At 39.2% G+C, this 15,996-nt stretch overlaps 1 protein-coding gene across 3 annotated transcripts in view; it reads right to left on the minus strand.

The window, feature by feature from the left end:
* NME7 (NME/NM23 family member 7) overlaps positions 1–15,996 on the minus strand; it is a 96,320-nt gene that overhangs the window by 27,537 nt on the left and 52,787 nt on the right. For 2 of the 3 annotated variants that reach the window (XM_065049936.1, XM_021299721.2), the window contains exons 9-10: positions 15,620–15,688; positions 11,774–11,875 (exon numbers count right to left, since the gene is read on the minus strand). In XM_065049936.1, coding sequence (XP_064906008.1) covers positions 11,774–11,875; positions 15,620–15,688 — 171 coding nt within the window. Of the gene's footprint in view, positions 1–11,773; positions 11,876–12,514; positions 12,613–15,619; positions 15,689–15,996 lie in introns of all 3 variants that reach the window. The other variant, XR_010469795.1, reaches the window with a different exon arrangement.

Here is a 15,996-nt window from a genome sequence, read left to right on the forward strand (position 1 = left end):
TTTCATATTCATATTGGTGTGCCTATCTGCCATTGCCAATGGGCTGAATTTAGATAGGAGCAAGCTTCCATGCTCCTCAGTGAAGTGTAAACTAGACTGGATGGTGAAATCTTGAGGATAACTGACATACCAAATGTATGCTGGTCACAAAACAGGGATAAAGATCACAAAATCTAGCTATCTTGTTGTATTACCCAGGTGCAATAAGGGATATTTACATTACTTGACAAGCTGGAAGGAGGAAGCATTTAAGAACCAAAAAGCAACTAACCCCACAAGACATCAGAGAACACAGTATAACTGTATACTTGATTATTAGTTTCTTTAAGCTTTAAAGGTGAAATATTGGTCCTACTGATGCTTTTCCAGTGCCTTCAAGGCATTCAGAATTTCATTCATTTATCTATTCACCTGTACAACAAGGATTAAAAAAAATATTAGGCTGCAAGGGATATTTTGGAACTTCATCAATTCATTTTAGCAAAATATCTGGAAAGCCTCCAGTGAAAGTCACTATGAAGTTGCAAGACATTATTTTTAGTCTGCAGATGTCTTGGCTGAGTTTTCCTCTGTAAGAACAAGAAAAACTACAAATTACCTTTTCCTCTGAAATTTTTGAGATGGAATTTTACATTTACAAAAGTAGACCAGATACCTGACCTTCACACTTTGCAAAGCAGAAAAAAACTGCTTCAAAATTCTACCAAACTTCCCCAGCTGAACCAACTTCGGATCGTCCACTTCAACAGAAGATGCAGATGAACTGCAAGACAAAACTCACAAGCCTGCAGCAAACCCCAGAGATCCTTCTCATTCAGGGCCTGGCATGGGAGAGAGCTTTCCCTTCCACTCTGTGTCCTCAAGCCTCTCCAATCCAAGAGCAAGCTTCTCCTTGGAAGCAGGAGTGCTGCCATCTCTTCCCACACAGTTGTGAACAGCCCTGTTCTGACGGAAGGAATCACTCATTATTTGTGTTATAACTGTTTTTTGAAAGTCCCTGCTGTGTTCAGGGCTGGTTATACTAGTCAGGGTTCCTATATATACTAAAAGACAGATGGAAAACTTACACAAAGAGACACAAAGAACAGAAAATCAGAGCAGAATGGACTGCATTTTTTGGAATGGGTAACCAAGATAGGGAGACAGGAACTTCTAGGGGGCACAAAGAAATACACATTACACAGGGATCATAAGTTCAGTGTCTAGGTCTCAGCTCACATCTTTTGAATCCCATACCAGTTCCTCAACTATTCTCTCTCCCTGATTTAATGCTGCTTTAATTCCTGTGTAGCACTTCAATCATAAGCCACAGCCTACAAATTTCAGCCCATGCCAGGTCACCTAGGGGAACCTGAGAGCTGCCATGGGAATATGAAGACCGCTGCTCACCTGTCTTCCACCCTGACCTCATTCTAGTCCCTTGATGCAGGAAGTCAAAGGATGCACAGAAAGGGAAAACTTCCCAGTAGGAATGTCCAAGAGAAGTCACATGTGCACATCAGATGCTGTCTATCATACTATAAGCAAAAGAAGCTACTAAAAATTCTGCTCAGGTAGCCCTGCAGTAGAAAAGAGAATGTCAGCCTAAACCAAACAGATCAGCAAGTGGCACCCCAAATTCTTCAGCATATTCTCAGCATTTGAATTAATCATTTTATATCTAGTTTTCAAAATGCCTTTGCTTAGTTAGTAGTGTCCACAGACAATGAGACCAGCGGTACAGAATGAAAACTCTTACTGCAGCTGTTCTCATGGCTGTCAGCAATTGCAGAGAGGAGGATTTATAATAATAAAAAGAAGAACAATAATAATACCCATCATCGTCAGGAATGCAAAACCAGACTACCTACTTCTTTTTGTTAGGGAAGGCTTAGGCCACAGTGCTTGTTTTCCCCCACTTTGAAGTATTCAATAATGTAGTTTAAGCAGAAAATAACTGCAAATATGCTCTGGCTACTGCATGTACTTCTTGCATTACTACAACAGCATGCAAAGCACCTAGGGAATTTCAGTCCATACATACCCTGTTGCAATGTACAGTACAAGGATACCACATATGCAACCTAGAAAGTCAACTGATCCCTCTTAGGGAAAACCCACTTGAGAAACTGATAAATCTCCTTCCAGCAGTGATCAGGTCCCCCCAGATCAACCTGTTTTGTGTACCGATTTCTCAAAAAGAGTTCATAAGATACACCGTGATCTGCAGCTCCTTTTCTGTTTGCTTATTATTTGCTCTGCCACCAATTTATTAACCAAGCAGAGCCTGAATTGGAAGTCTTCTGAGATCAGGGTGTGATAGGTCTGATCATCCTCTTCACCTGGTTATTCCAAGGAATCTTAAAAAGAAAAAACCATGTGCATCCAAGAACCGACTACTCATCAGCTACTAACTGAAAGACAGGAAAACTTTGGGGACAGCTACAGTCAACCTCAGGATACTCAAGATCACAACATCATCATGGTAATATGGAGAAGTGCTCTGTTGCCCTTTTTCTACATGTTTGTAACTTCCTCTATTGTACATTTTCAACAAGCACCTTTGTGTGCTGACTCTTCTTAGCTGCTTTTACAGTGTTCTAGAACAAGCCTTTCCAGCCTGTTCTACCAGGTTCTACCTTGTTTTATTATTTTCTTTGGTTTTTTTGTTTGTTTGTTTACTGTAGATGTTCCAGCCAGAAGTCGGGAAGAATTCAAGTGAAGGACAAGGCTATCTACCGTCAACAAAAACCTGAGTCAGGCATGTAAGCAAACACACAAGGTCACTGTGACCAGGATGCTAAGAAAGGGAAAGAGGAAAGAGTTGTTTAGTGCACTAACAGAATAATTTTCTTCCCCAGAGTGACCTCAGCACTTCCCATATCATCTGGGAATACTGCTCCCTTTTTCCAAAGAAGGACTGAGGTTATAGAGAATTTGGGTTTTTGCTTGAATGCTTTTTTTCAGGGATTGACTTTTTTATATTCAAAAACACCACTGTTCAATGTAAAAGAGTGATTTTCTGCCTTCTGTACCCAAATAGAGCACAAGGGAAGCAAAGAAAACCACATAGACTGAAACTGAACCATCATGTTCTCAAAAAGGCTCTTACCTTGTGCCTTTATAGACTGAATAAATAATATTAATGAATCTATTCTCAGAAACCTCAGCAGCTACAGCAGAACCATAATAGAACAGTCCAAAAGAGGCAAGGGGAAAACCAAACACAACGCATCAAAGTAAAAAGAAAGGGAATCACCAAGGAAGGCAGATCTCGTGCGACTGCAGGAGACTACAACCTAGGAATTCTGATTGCCAGTCCTTTGTCTTACTGTGTTTTCACAAGGGAGAAGAATACTTTTATTTTTTGAAAGTGTCAAAACCCTCTCATTGGAGAGGTAAACTGCATTTTAATCCAGTGTAGCTGAGAGAAATAAGCCCTAGAAAGAACCCTGCAGATTACCTTTGATCCACCTACCGGAGTAAAATTGCATTGTGTATTTGTCTATATCAGGCTGGTATCACATGATCACCTGATATGTTAGAAACCAACCTCTTTTTCTACAGTAGCAAGAAACAAAACTTTTCTCCTTAAGTCACCTAAAATACGTAAGCAGAATTACAATAAAGATGGTATTTTGAAATATATTAGTTAGCATTATTTAAAAAACAAGCCAAGCAAATACTAAAAGAAACCAGGCAAACAAGCACTTTAAAAACTTCGTGTGGTCACCTTTTAAAAAAAAATATGATCCATCTATATCAGATACTAAATCTGTAACAACACTCTCTAAACTATTACATATAGTCCAAAGCTTGGAGAGAACCTAAACAGGAAGGCTCAACACAAGCAGGGTAAAAAAGCATTCATTTTGAAAAACAAGACATGCAGATGGACAGTTATAACCAAATCCTGCACAATCTGAAAAACCCCATCCTCCTCAGTGTTGAATAGACAAATTTATGTAACTCACAGCATTTATAAGAATCTTGTGTTCATCATTGACGCTTAAAATACCACTTTTTTAATAACACCCACATACTAATTCAGGATGCACTCAGTCTGAGTGCAAAGGGAAGCTTTATAGTCCCTAGGCCAGTCTTTCAGGCTTCTTTCACACCTACCTATAGATACAATTAGTCTTCGTGATTTCAGATTAGGCTAAAAGTCTTCAGGTGTCTGCAGAGCTCAACAGCACAAAGTCCTTGACCAAGAACATGAGTTTTCTTAAAAAGTAAATATTCTAAGTGTGGCTTAAACCCTTAAAAAATGGCTAGCCCTATGATGCTTTGCAGGGAAAGCCCTAAAAACCTACGTCCAGGACACCCTGGCACATTCTCCCTTCTGGAGAGCAGCTAGAAGGTCTCTGTGGTGGCACAGCAAGGCAAGGAAGATCAGTAACCAGTGCTGTTAATGCCTTGTCGCACATCCCTGCTTTCCTGCAGTCCCTGGGCTCCAGTACAGCTTATCTCCTCTTACTAAAACAGGGCAAGCCATTCCAGCCTGGAACCAGGCACGAGTTGCCCAGGAAGAACCAGTTCAAAGCCAGAGACAGATTGACATAAGGGAAAGATGGGAACACAGATGGGAACCCTGAGGCTTCTGTAGCTAATGCTACTTTCCAGGAGGGCACTGAGGATTTGTGACAGAATGTCGTTAACTTCCTGAAAATGCCCAGAAATTGCAGTTAAGAAGGTACCTTGTCATCAGGGGGTGATAAAATATCATAGTGACAGGTAGCAGAGGAAACTACAAAAAACGCTACACAGGCTAGAGGGGCTTTGGTAGCCAACTGAGGGGGAAAAAAGCATTGCAGCATCTGGAAACAAGATGCAAATGTGCTCCAGTTTCAGGCTTCTCCCAGAGGTCCCCAGCATCTTCCCTCCAGAGGTTGAAAGCAGCAGACTCCTCCAGCATCATGCCTCTGTGGTAGTAGTGGGCTTGATATCAGACAATGCAATATCTTTTATTATCTACTTTACCAAACAACTGTAATTTGTGACCACTAAATCTAAGTCAAATAACTTCCCATCCAGAATTTATTTAGGCAAAAATAGTAGCAGTGGTGACACGTTCAAGTCTGGTAGCTCTGGAGTCTTAGACAAGCAGTGGCAGATAAAAGATTTTTTTCAAACTGTAACCTTGCCAAGATGCCTCAATCACACTGGATTTAAAGCAGAGTTCGGTCTCGAGGGCTCTGTCAGTATTCAGTCTCCTGATGGAGACTGCCAGTCACCACTAATAACAGCAATTTTCAACACACATGCACCTACACATCAAGAATCAAAGCGAGCCTACAAACTCCAGTTCCACATGACATTGAACAGCCATCATATGACAGCAACCTTCAGGCAATAACAAGCCACATTTAAAGCAAACTACTTGCAAGCAAAAGGCTCCTCCACCACTACTAGTGCTCTCATTTTTTGTTCTAATTTCCTCACAAAGACATGTTTCGGTGAGCCTGAAGTCCCTCTTCCTATCAAAGGACTTCTCATTGCCTGCAAAGCATCGCTTGGAGAAGACAGTATGCAAGAAACGGAGCTCTAAGCAGGTCACCCCAAAATTGCAAGCAGATCATGCATACATGCCACTACAAAGCACATACACAGACACAACTAAAGCAAATGGGGCAGCAGAGAGGGTGTTTCAGGGTCTGGCTGACCTCTGCAATACCCATTCAGAAACAAGAGGAACACATCAGAAGAAATTTTTATGAACATTTACTTCATGCCTGTAAAAATTAATTATTGGATTCTTGGCTCACAGCTTTGACAGGAAGAATAAATATGACATTTCTGTATCAGTCTTGTTTCTGGTGGAGCCAGTGCAGACTCCATCCATTTTAAACCCAGGAAAGCAACTTGTCGTCACAGGTATGGTGTCTGGCATCCACACAGACACAGGCTTGTCTCTGACAAGAAGCTGTAACGCTTTCAGAGGTAAATTTCAAACCATATACCAACATATTGACAGTCTAAAGCAGAAGTGGCAACTCAGGGCTAGTCACATTATAGCTGTGGGTCATTAGAGCACAGCTGTCCTAACACTCCCTTTCTTCTAGATCCAGTCTCAATAAGCTCCCTGCCCACACACAGAGGGGTGACACAAAACAAGGCACCAGAAGTCCTGGACCCACAGAGACTTTGGGCTTTACAAACAAGCACTGTTAGCTCAGAAAAAAAGGGCTGCACTAGAGGGAAGAATCTCTCTCCACAGATACTTACTCAGTCAAAAATTACCATGTCCCCCCAGTAAGAATCCTTAGCACTGTCAAGAACACATTATCATTGTTTTGCAGAAGCTGATGTGCAAAGTAAAAACTGAAAGGACAGAGCCAGACGACTGACCCTAAATAACATCTAAGCAATTCAATCATGTCTTTCCCATTGCAGGCTTAGAACAGCAGGATATCGTAACTGGTACTGATCGATCTGTTTGCTACTGCGGCTGGTAAAGGTCTGGCACTGAATGAAAATTATTAATACATGACTCAGGCTGAGCAGATAATCAATTATATGAAAAACTTCTTCATCAAAGTATTAGATTAATAAATCTTATCTCTCTTGAAATATATTATTTACTTCACTGTCAACACTGACCAAGGCTCACTAGGCTACAGGGAGAATCCACATTGAAACAGCTGTGAAGATATTACCAGAAAATGAATACTTGGTAGCTCAAAAATAGTCTTTATATTCCTCTGTATCTCCCACTGAGCTATTTTTTATGTGATGTAATATGAAAACGTCGTGCTGCTAATGCAGTTCAAGGAATGAACATTTTTTGCCTCACATGTAGATATTTTTCACTGATAGAGATTCACAGGTCTATATAAACACAAATCTTACAGCAAGGGTGCTCTTTGGCTCATACCATTATCCCTATTTAACTGATGTGATAACTGAGGCAGAAACATATTGAACTTCTTGTCCAAGGTCACACAGTGAGGTCAGGAATGGAGCTAAAGCAGACTCCAGCTCTTTCAGTTCACTGCTTTGTTTTAAAACATCTAATCTCCCTTTCAGCTCTTTGGTGTTGATGCAAAAGTATAAAAGGCTGTTAATACATTGTTACCCTTGAAACTGCAAATCTTCAAGGTAAAAAAGAATGCAGGTTAGGATCTAAAGCAAGTATATGAAAAGCCCTTTCAGCCCACTGGATGCAGAAATATTGCAGCACATCCCATCACTTTAATAACATCTCACAGCAGAAGGTACTTGAGTCTCTTTTACTGTACTGCCAATCCTAACTAAAGGCTCTTAAGACTACTATATGTTATGCAACCTGCCAGGACATGTAGCCGATGTAAACTCCCAGAATCACATGTTATAACCAAAATTTCCATTTGCGTATGGAGAAAGTACAAAAGAAAGGCAAAAAATCTAATAAAAAAAAAAAAAGACAGTAATAGATATCATTTCTACAGCATTTTACAAATGTCTTATGAATACTATGTAATCATGTCAACAATTTCATGACAAAAAGTTACCAGCAGCTATTTCAACATAGAAGCTGCATGAAAACTGCAGCTGTAGCAAAAGCCTCCAAGTGCACCAGGGGCTAAAAATACACGAACACCAATCAAATGAAATATCAACGCCAGTAAGCTCAGGAAGTGATGGGATTCCCTGGCCACCATCCCCCTGTTCTGAGGTTTTCTGTTATAGCCTTTGCTTCCTGACCCATGTGAAAAAATATCAGTTCAATGCAGGAAAGTCTGTGGTTTTTTTTCTTACCACATCTAAGCAAAACAGCTTTCTTGATAGTGCACACTGTGCTGCATTTACCCCTACCCCTCCAAGCACTTACATGTCTTTACAATGAAGAAGAATCATAGCTTCTTTTCTGCTAAACTTCGGTTGCAGTTAGCAACTCTTATTTCTAAGTGATAGTGTGTAATGAAAGTTCAAATGGCTTGTGTTCTGCATTAATCTGATTTAATTAACTTTCTAACTCCTCTTTCTAGTTTTTTAGAGAAGTTACCTCTTTCCCAGAAGTGATTTTTTTTTTTCCTTTCTCAATGTCAGAACTGCATCAGTAGAAACAGAGTGAAATAGCACCCGGCACGAAACCCGTAATTTAACAGTCTGCATAATGAATTTTATAGTATATTTTGAAAAATGGCTTAAATGATTCAGACACACCATGGAAAATCAGTCAAATTCAAAGTAATTTCAGAAATGCCATTCCTGTTTGAAATGTAAATATCCAAGCTGAAGTGCCCAGCTGCTCATAGGATATCAATACACACCTCAGACCCTCTAGCTTTGGGTGCATAGCAGAGGCTGTGGGTGCTTCCTCTCCTTGAAAAGCTACTGTCTTGTGTGGAATTCAGAGATCTTTTTTAAACAACCATTATTAACATTGTAAAGAAACAGTATTTTCAAGATGGGTTATCAGAATGGCTGCTGGCTTTTTAAAAGGGTGATGTAACAATAAGTAAAGCGTAATAGCCATTTGTTATAGTAAATGTGGAGAGAGCCTTCCCTTTCTAAGCCCTACCCGTTAGCCACAGAGGCATTCCAGGACAGAGAGAACGAGGCGCAGAGCGACACCAAGAGCAAGCCACACGAGTAGCCTGGGACCTGCCTGGGAAGAACAGCTAAGCTAGAGGCTGCAATCGGAAGACAAGAAAAACAACCATCACGGCTGAAAGATTACAGAAATGCCTCAGATGAGGTCACCAACGACACAAAATAAATCCAGCAGCACACCAGGAGCTTAAGCTGAGTGCAATTAAAGGTGCTGACAGTTCACCAGGAGTGCAGTGACCCAGCCAGCCACTCACTAGAAAAGTGCCAGTGTACAACAAGAATGCAAGTAGCAGCAAGACCTGCAGAAAAGCATTTCTCCTAGTGCATATACTATCCACCAGGGACAAATGTTCCACAAGCCTGCAATCTCAGTTCCACTGAGCCCTTCAATCAGGTCACAGTAATTTTGAGAGTATGTCTAGCACAGCTCCTTAAAGACGAGTATCTTTATCTCACTGCCCGCTTTCCAGATTTGATAGTCTGTTCGTACGCTACTACAAAGAAGCTCAAAACATGGTTTTGGTTAGTAGCCTTCCCTACTACCACATGAGAGGTTTTAATAAAGTATTTATAAGCTGGTTTATAATGAAGGATATTTTTGGCAGAGAGCTTTACTGACCTGCAGTGCTAACAAAATATTACCCAGTTACAGAAAACAGAACAAAGCTCCATTTAATTTTTAGCATTGTACACTTGATATAAACTGCTAGCTTAAACTATAATCCTCAAAATGGAACACCTCTAATTCTTTCTTCAGCCCTAAACAACAGGGACTTGGACAAAACCAGATCTATTTTCAAATGACATCTCGCTTTGATTTGAGAAAATTTGTATCACCTCTTTTTGGATGTCTTTTATTGAAGTTTATGCCAACTACCTCCCTGCAAAACCAGGAACAGACAGAAATTCATACACAGTTTAGATATGTGACTTTCCGCAAAGTAATAATTACATTTGCTATGTATCTAAGATATAATTAACAGCACACGTGACTGGGAGAGAATTCATTATATAAGTCAAATTCCAACAGTCAGTTCAAATAGCACTTTGCTTTGAGAGTAATCACAGCGATTTCAATGGCACTACTTGCCAAATAGGATGCTATTTAACAGGAGCCAAAGTGACCAAATCGAGTACATTTTGTAGTAAACTTGGTCTTCACCTGTGTTTATAAACAGGCTGTACACACATCAGGATCTAGCATATATAAATATATGAGTTACAGAGAGATTCAGATCTCTCAATGATAATGCACTATTTACACGACAGATTTACTCTAACCACTCGAATATCAATTCCATGGTATCTTCATGGTCTGTATATAACCTTGCTAGATAATGAAATTGCTGTTATGATTTCTTCTACTCCTATTTGAGACAGATATTGTAACCATAGAGTTCAGTTCTGAGCTTCTCTGACAATTCTGGTTGGGAATGACAAAAGACCACTAAGATACCTTAGACCAGGGGTGTCAGACTCATTTTCACTGGGGGTCACATCAGCCTCACAGCTGCTTTCAAAGGGCCGAATGCAGTTTTAGGACTGGATAAATGTAACTACTCCTACATTTATCCAGTCCTAAAACTGCATTCGGCCCTCTGAAGGCAACTGTGAGGCTGATGTAGCCCCTGGTGAAAGTGAGTTTGACACCCCTGTCTTAGACCCTTCTTCCTCAAGTACAAGCTACCAATGCTATCTAATGAGACAGATAAATTTCAGGCAAAGATCACTCTTGAGAGTTACTGTACCTATGTCTTATGTGCCTGAAGAATCAATTAATTTGCAATTCTTACAGAAAACAGTAGACAGACATATATAATACAGCTGCCTGTCTTCCAAACATCCCATTAGTGTAACTGCTACGAATTCACTGTTCCAAACCTTACAGCCATCTGCTGCCACTAGATGCAGGCGGGTACTCATTTTCACTTCACAAATCATACAGTTAACCATTAAAAGGGAAACACAAACAGCACAGGTAAGTCACTAGCAAGAGATCTGGGAGGCAGGAACTTAGTTTCTTCCTTTGCTGTTTCCTTGTGCTACTCAGAGAAGCCACCAGTTTATACACCTCTCGGTCACTTCCTCAGCTAGTCAACTATTCTTTCAGTCACACACGTGTTGTATGGCAATGACAGGGCTTTTCATGTGAGGTAGTAAGGGAAAGTAGAGAAATTCCCCTTTTACAGGTACATTTGTCTTTAACAACCTAAAGCACCTGTGATGTTTGCAAGTGTATTTTGATTTTAATGTATTAGGCATTAAACAAGTAGAAACATGAAAAGGATATAATAGGCCCAGATTAAAAAAACCCGCATCTTTGGAAGTTTTAAAGATCATAAACCACAAGCATGGAATTTGAAACAAAATTGAAACCACTACAGTGTGTACATTACTACTGATACATCATCCTGCAGTTAAAACTGAGTCAGATAAACAGGTTACACTCTGCTTACAAGATGCTAAGCTAGCAGAGAAACATTTGAATGTTAGCAAATAGGAGGGGAAAAAAAGTTTGGATAATGCCTTTAATTTGTGCTTTCTGTAATGGAAACTGGATCTGAAGAAAAATATATCCTGAACAACTTGTTCTCCCCTTCAACTATTAATCTGTGTGAATTTTTTCCATGGAAACTGGTAAACCCACTCAGTCTGCAACTAAAATGTCAAAACATAACCAAAAAAACATACAGACCCTGACCTCATTGCTTCTATCTTGACATTTCACCTCATGGCTTCTATGTGGTACAGTAGCCTTCATTCTCTAACAAAAAACTGCAGACTTTTTGAAACAGCACTTATGCTTGCCTCCAAATTGCACACAGTATCACACACACCCAACTAGTCAGCTCAAGAAATTAAAGATAAAAGCTGGAAGCATTACCATAGCAAACAACTATGAGAACTTTTACACCCTTTTTTATATGCTTCCTTCTGAAAAAACAAAGGAACCAATTCTCCTTTTACAATTACAGAACATTTATGAATCTTCCTCAAAGACTTCTGCCTAGACAGCTTTCCTTTCACAGAAATATCACCACAGTATTTTGCCATCTAGTTTAGGTAAGATCAGAAGAGTTGCTAGAGGATTTGTAAATTGGTCCACTTAAACTGGCATCTGACCTCCACTATAAGGTAACACATTTCCAAGGAATGCAGCAGGTATGTGGCAGCCATACCACACTGTGATATTTTCATTCACACAGACAGCACATCAACTTTTTCAGCATTTGTTATCACTCAGGCAAGTACTTACAGGGTCAGAAGGACCACAGAAGTCTCTGAACACTTTTGGAGGCTCGGGTTGTATAATCTCCATTGCTATGCAAGGGCCTGAACACAACTCTGTGACCATCTCCTGGAAGAGATAAAAGACAGAAAGAAATCTGAACTTCTCTGGCATTATTAAGGGTTGTATTCTTCCCCAAAACTAGACCCAAACATACAGGACAGGAACAACTGAGAAATATTGATGCATTTAGGAGAGTAAAGACATGAAACAAAGATGTCATCAGTATTCACAACAAAATAAATGTTTTCCATTTTGCTACTTGATTTAGAAGGTGGAGATGGAGGTAATTTGGATATTCGGCTTCAACAGGATAATGAATAGCATGCAACAGCACCCACAATGCTTTAGATTATTTTGTGGGTACATCCTCATTGATCTGGACCTGGATTTTGCATAAGTACCCCATAACTTGTCAAACTAGACAAAATGGAACATGCTTTGCTGGTTATAAGCCTGAATAAAATCACACTGTTCCCCACAGCAGCCAGTTCCACAGGCAGCAATGTACTTTGCAGTGTTCCCTACAGGGACCATGGTACACAGCCGCTATTTGTTTCCAAATAGATAATACACCCATTTGACGGCTTCAAGTCATTAAAATGTCTCTTGGACTTTTGGTTCTCACGATCTTTTTCCCACATATTATTACAGAAGCTGAAACACACAAGTCAACAGAACAGAACTGAAAAGGGCCTGTGGCACAACCTGTTAGGGAAAGGGTCCTGGATCTGGCAACATTCTTGTGCTTTGTACTGTTACCACAATCTCAGTTACACCAAAATCATCTGTTTCCCTGGAGCCTCCTGAAGAGTAAAGAGACATCATGAGTTCTGAGTGGGTGATGAAGATGGGTCTTAGTTTTTGTAAGCTTAAATTAACTCTGGGCATTAGTGTCAATTTGGAGTTTGTTAATTAGAGGTATAGGTTTCATAAGCAGAAGAACTTATTTTAACATTTTAGTCTGATTTCCTTTTTTAAAACATGCCTTTATAATTGCATACTTGTCTAGAAATTTGGGCAGACAAGTTTTGAACATATCAGGACATCAAAAGAATCAAAACCTCACAGGAAATAAGGGAGGAAGGGAAAGACAAATAAGGTATAGCAATCACACCCGCCAGCCATGGGGAGGTCAAGGATGAGCCACAATAAAGAACAAAAGCATACAGAGTGGGCAAAAAAACAGTAGGAAAAGAAGAATTAAGTCCTTCTTTGCCTTTTATGAATTATGATGGAAACTAAACACACAAAGACTCCAAGTCAAGCAGCATTGTTCCAGAGAGCTGGTGTCTTCATAGTGGATTCCACGCTGAGAGAATGTACTTAATCTCCCCACTCTGAAGTCCACACAACAGAATTTTAGCCAAGTGTCTCTATCATCAACCTGATCCTCGGAAATGCAGGTAGAAGCATTCCTGAGAGGACATGCTTCACATTCTACAAGATGAATAAATATTTTAGTTCCCAAAACTGTTTTATCACCAACGGATTCTCTGTCAAGAACAGGTCAGAGGGCAATAGATTTAATTCTGTTAAGAAACAGTAAATTGCCACAAAGTCACTACTCTGTACAATTCCATTGAATTTTGTCATCTAAATAACTGTTAACAGGAAAGCGGAGAAAAAAAAAAGGCCTTTTAACTTCAGTTGAATCAACTTAATTCTTCCCTGTAAACTGTTTTTTTCTGGTTCCTCCCTATTCTATTGTTTCTGTATCAGCACTGACATCCCACCAGCAACAGCAAACGTCAGCAAAGCTACTGACTCCCTCACTACAACACAATGCTAAGGACTGAAGACCAACCACCACCAGCTCCAGCAGAGAGCTATGTGGTATTATGTGAGACAAGAGAGGTCTACCTTACACAGCCTCATCAAGACCAGAGTTGAATTTAAATAGCAGATATTGTTTCTCTGGCAAGACTCACAGTCACAGCTAAATCAAATATTCTTTAGCAAATGGTTTATTCATCAAATGCATGGCCTGTGGTCAATCAAAACCATTTCCTGAAGTTGGATCAAGTTCAAGTATTTTTGATTAACAAAGTGGACCCTGAGCTGATCCAAAATAATCTCCCTCCTTTTCTATTCTGGCTACATTAAGAAATACAAAGCAAAAAAGCACAACTAATCAATAGTATGCAAAATCCAACGGAGGTGATACCAACAAAGCTGAAATTCTGGGCAATTGTTCAGCTTTCTGTTTTCATAGAGAAGTGCTTTATATACAATTTCGAGACTTTATCTGACAGATAAGGGGTAACCAGAAGAAATGGGAGTACAGTTTTTGAAAAGGATTTCTGGATGCCAAATATTTTCCGTGCTGAGTTATTTTGGTGTCATAAATAAAATTCAGATCAAAACAGACGGTTCTGAGTCACAGATATAAGAGGTCATATTCTTTCTTCAATATTCTATTTTACAACATGCTTCTTCCTATTTGGCCTGCACTAACAATATCTATTGCTGTTCCCATATGTGCTTTCTCTGGATCCCTTTACCATGATGATTAGCTTTCCCATATTTTCCTGCTTCACGGACATCCTGAGCGCATAGAGATACTAATTTCATTTCATTTCAGCTGAGTGTACCCAGCACATATGGCTTACAGGACAGAGCCCAAGATTCTCACTTTTCTTCAAATTACATCTAAAACATATCTTCTTTATTGACTTACCCTGTTTAAATGTCACTTTCGCTTCTGAGTAATTTTTCAATTAAATTATGTAACTAAAATTTGCAATTTATTAGGGGGTCAGAGATTGTACAAAAAACTGCAGAAGATGGTAGAGAATTTCCAGTTTGGTTAAAAGCAGAGACTTTTGCAGTATCACAGGATTCTTTGGGCCCTGATACTGGTCAGATATTAGCATATTTGAATTCTGCCACATACCTACAAGTCTGCCTGTCCAATCTTTGGTCCTTGCCAAAAATGCTGTTCTCAGAGGAGAGCCTAAGAGTATTCAACAGTCTGAGAGTGAACTAACAGTACTCCTAATCTATTTAAAGATAAATCTACAAATGCTGTTGAAACAAATTAGACTACAATCATTAAGAGGGGAAAAAGAATGTAATAATCAGCGTAATATTAGTAAATGTCTAGAGTAATATTATTACAGTAACTGTGTAGACAACTTTTAGTAATTTAATGATTTTAAAAATATAGATTATTTGTATGGCAGTGAAGCTAAACTCATTACTATTTGTAAAATGAACCAAAATCCTCTGACAGAAGTAGATACAGAAATGCAAGCTCATCTTCTTGTATGCCTTGTGTTCTACCTGCAGCCAGGAAGTTTTATGCGATAGTACAACAAGGCATAATAATACACAGAGTCTTAGACATCCACTGGGATTACAACACATCTTAAACTTCTTAAATTTTCTGAAGATCCACGAAAGTCAGATCAATAAACTCAAGAATAGCTCAAAATGCCAATAGAAAAGCATTCAAATACAGCACCTCCATTGTAAACAAAATATTAAATATATATCCTGGTCCAAGCCACTACTGTAATATCAAATCAAACAAAGCTACAGATGTGACACATTCTCATATCTCTACTGCAATAAAATAAGTCATCTGAGGAGCTTTTTTTTCTCCACTGTGTTGTATTTTACAAATTCCTTGGATGAACATTTTTTAACAAAAGACAACATAGCACAGCTTTCAAATGAGTTAGTTTACTGGGTCAATACCAGATTCCTAAAAGAAATCCTATCACAATCCTAAAAAATGAAAAGATGTGACTTTTTCTTTGTATAATGATATATTATTTTTAAACAGATTATTTTCAAACTTATGCTTACCACATATTCAGCGACAACACCTTTGTAAATCTCAAAAAATTCTTCCACATTTGTACGCTCCATGTTGAACTAAGAAAACAAATATGTTAGTTAGTCTGCCCTAAACAACAATATAAAAAATAAACAGACATCCCTTCTTAACCAGCAAACATTCAGAATATTCTTTGAGGTTTCACTAAGTAAAAGGAATGGCTTTACAGCTACAATATGAAGTTTGTCAACAACTTAGCCAATGATGCCACAGCCAACACAGCATGCACTATCTTCTTCCACCTTAAATATAAGTAGACAACAAGCTGTTCTTCATTTGTGGTGGGAATTTGAGTCATGAGAGGATTTCATAGTAAGACTTTCACAAAAATCAAAGGGCGGGACTT

This window comes from Columba livia, chromosome 1 (assembly GCF_036013475.1).
Source record: "Columba livia isolate bColLiv1 breed racing homer chromosome 1, bColLiv1.pat.W.v2, whole genome shotgun sequence".
NCBI classification, from domain to species: Eukaryota; Metazoa; Chordata; class Aves; order Columbiformes; family Columbidae; genus Columba; species Columba livia.